The 3,001-nt window shown below is 64.7% G+C and overlaps 1 protein-coding gene across 1 annotated transcript in view; it reads right to left on the reverse strand.

Moving 5' to 3' along the window:
- Nucleotides 1-3,001, reverse strand: part of LOC103681774 (phospholipid-transporting ATPase ABCA7) — a 22,300-nt gene that overhangs the window by 9,781 nt on the left and 9,518 nt on the right. The window contains exons 27-36 of the mRNA XM_040628311.1: nucleotides 2,817-2,965; nucleotides 2,576-2,715; nucleotides 2,231-2,368; nucleotides 1,846-2,030; nucleotides 1,688-1,760; nucleotides 1,143-1,345; nucleotides 868-928; nucleotides 556-660; nucleotides 323-477; nucleotides 1-88 (exon numbers count right to left, since the gene is read on the reverse strand). Of these exons, the coding sequence (XP_040484245.1) occupies nucleotides 1-88; nucleotides 323-477; nucleotides 556-660; nucleotides 868-928; nucleotides 1,143-1,345; nucleotides 1,688-1,760; nucleotides 1,846-2,030; nucleotides 2,231-2,368; nucleotides 2,576-2,715; nucleotides 2,817-2,965 (1,297 nt within the window). The remainder of the gene's footprint in view (nucleotides 89-322; nucleotides 478-555; nucleotides 661-867; nucleotides 929-1,142; nucleotides 1,346-1,687; nucleotides 1,761-1,845; nucleotides 2,031-2,230; nucleotides 2,369-2,575; nucleotides 2,716-2,816; nucleotides 2,966-3,001) is intronic.

Genomic DNA, 3,001 nt, shown 5'->3' on the forward strand with positions numbered 1-3,001 from the left:
TGAGCTGCAGCGCCGGGTAGTATCCGAAAGGAGGCACGATGAGGCTGAACACCAGCGCTAGGCCCACGAAGAGGGCAGGCAGCACGATCTGAAGCACAGGCCCATCAGCCGCCCTCCCTGCCCTCCCCTCCAGGCTTGCCAGTGTCCTTCCTTGCTCCTGCTCTACAACCATCCATGGCTCCCCAGTACTCTCAATACAGGTGTTCAGGTTGGGGGAGACTTCTGGGGTTAACCAGTCAAATTAGGCCCCTGAGTGGGTAACAAGAGCAGAGAACAGGCAGCCATGGTCTCCCATGCACTCTCTGGGCCCAGCCCCCCTCACCTGTGCAAACAGGCCACGGCAACTGCGGTGGGCAAGCAGAAAGCGCTTGAGAAGTAGGGCCCGGAGCTGTTGGCAGGTCAGCGCCCAGCCCTGCACGCGGCCCGCGGTGTCTGGCCCAGAGCCCCGCAAGGCCTGTGTTTCCGGGGCAGACAGAGCTGCAGGGGATGGAAGGGTCAGTGCTCGCGCGGTGGCGGACTGGGAGGGGTCCCTGGGCTCAGGGCGGGACAGCTCACCAAGCTCCCCGTTCTCCAGGACGGGCTCCTCTGGCAGGATCTTGAGCCGTGTGGTCACATCTGGGCGAGCGTTGCTTGTGCCCAGGTGCCGCTTGTGGCCACTATCTGTGGGGCCGGCAGGGGCTGGGGTCAGGTTCGAGGGCTACCGTTCAGATTAGGGTCTGCATTAAGGTCAAGGGTCACAGACAGAGGGGTTTGGGAATCAGGGGTGGAGGTCCAGGCTCTGCCTTGGGCCAGACTCCAGCAAGGATGGGGACTTGGCCTGAAGTCAGGTCTGACTCTGGACCAGGGTCAGGAGGCAAGGACAGGGACCTGCATTGTTGTCCTCCGGGTCCGCGTCCACAGCACGGCCCTCCACCACCTTCAGGAAGATCTGGGGAAACAGCAGGCACCCAGCCTGGGACCCCACAGCAGAGAGCCCCCACCCCTAAGATACCGTGGGTCCCCAGGCGACCCCAAGAGACTCCCCGCCTCCGGCCCTCCGCAGGGGCCCCTCCCCTCCCTGGGATGTGCTGCCGCCCCTAAGCAGGCTGTCCTCATCCTCCCAAGGCTGCCGCCTCCAGGCAGCCCTCCCTCGGCTGCCGCACCTCTTCGAGGCTGGTGTCAGAGATCCCATAGCCGAGCAGCCCCAGCTCCGCCAGCCGCTGGTCCAGTTCGCAGAAAAGCCTGGCGAAGCTGCCGTCCGCCGCACCGCTGTAGGGCAGCGCCATCACCAGCTCGTGCGGCAGCTCCTCCACCAGCCGCGCCCCGGGCACCAGCCGCTGCACAAGGGACAGCAGCCCGGGGGCACCTGGGTGGACGGGGGCGGGGGGGGCTGCGTCAAGGGCGCTGGCGCAGCAGGCAGCCTGGTCCCCTTGGGAAGGGGTGCGGCTGGCCCCTGGGAGCCCGTCTCTGCAGCCAGGGGAGATTAGGGTGAGGCACCGGAGGGCAAGGTGTGATCTGAGGTCAGGCCCCAAATCCACATGGGGTCAGAGGTCAGCGGGAGGGTTGTGTGTGAGCTCAGCCCAGGCTGGGTTAAAGGGAGGGGCCGGGATTCGGGTTCAACTCAGGGTCAGAGGTCAAGGGTCCAGTTAGGAGTCATGAAGCCCGCTACCCTGGCCCTCTGAAAGGGCCCTGCCCCGCCAGGTCTCACCGGCTGCGCTGCCCTGGCCGCCCGGCTCCCTCTTCCACCCGGCATCCACGCTATCCTCCAAGCCAGGGTTCCCCTGCGGGCAGAAGGGCACCGGCTGCCATGGCCGCTGGGGCTGGAGCCTTGGCGGTTGGGGGTCAGAGGTCAGCTCCAGCCCTCACCTTGCTGCTGGCAGCCAGGGACGGGGGAACCTTTGCCAGCGTCAGGTAGTAGCCGGAGCCGAGGTGACAGCGCAGGAAGAGCGGGGAACCACAGCAGCACAAGCGGCCTCCTGCCACCACAGCCACGCGGTCTCCCAGCAGCTCTGCCTCATCCAGGTGGTGGGTGGAGAGGATTAGTGTGCGACCTGGGCAGTGGGGACCAAGCTGCATATACTATCCGGGCACGAGGTCTTTGCTCAAGCTGTGGCCTCTGCCAGGAGTTACCTGCCCCATGCATCAAACTCCTATCCATCCCTCAAAACCCTATTCCAAGCACTTCCTCATCAGAAACTTTCTGGCCCCTGAAACAGAATCTAGGGGAACCTGTGCCTCCCCCAACTCTTACCTTCCCGGTATTTGAGCAGCAGCTCCCAAATGCTGCGACGGGAAGCAGGGTCCACACCAGCTGTGGGCTCATCTAGGATGACGACTTGGGAGCCACCCACAAAGGCGATGGCCACTGAAAGCTTCCTCTGCATCCCACCTGGGCAGAGACGGGGGTAGGCGTCCCAGCACGACCCTCCCCCCTGGTCTTGGGCAGGGCTGCTGTCCTTCTCTGGGCCCCTTTCCCCACCCTCTGGGTCCCCCAAATCTGGTGTCTCCTCTGGCCCCACTCCACCCTCAGGATAACATCTCAACCCCCCCTCCCAGCCTCATGTGTACCGACATGCAGGCTCCTCCCCAGGCTCACCAGAGAGGTGGCGTGTCTGCGTGGCCCGCTTGGGGACAAGACCCACATCCTGCAGCAGACGGGCCTGCTCAGAGCGTCCAGCAGCTGCACTCAGACCCTTCAGCCGCCCATAGAACCAGATGTGCTCGTCCACAGTCAGCCTGCAGCCATGGCGAACACAGTGGCCATCGTGGCAGGCAGGGTCCCAGGAGCACCCAGCCCCCACTCCTCCACGCTGTACCCCAGGCCCTCCAAGACCCACATGTCAAACAGCACGTTGTACTGCGGGCAGACGCCCAGGTGGGGCCGGATGGCTTCCATGCTGGACTGGACATTGTGGCCCAGGATGCAGGCGGAGCCCCGGGTGGGTGGAAAGAGGCCACTCAGTATGGACCTAAGGATGAAGGGGTCTCAGAGCAGCTGCCCTTCGGAGGAGGAAACGGAGAC

Source organism: Ursus maritimus, unplaced genomic scaffold, assembly GCF_017311325.1.
Source record: "Ursus maritimus isolate PB19 unplaced genomic scaffold, ASM1731132v1 scaffold_14, whole genome shotgun sequence".
In the NCBI taxonomy this organism is placed as follows: Eukaryota; Metazoa; Chordata; class Mammalia; order Carnivora; family Ursidae; genus Ursus; species Ursus maritimus.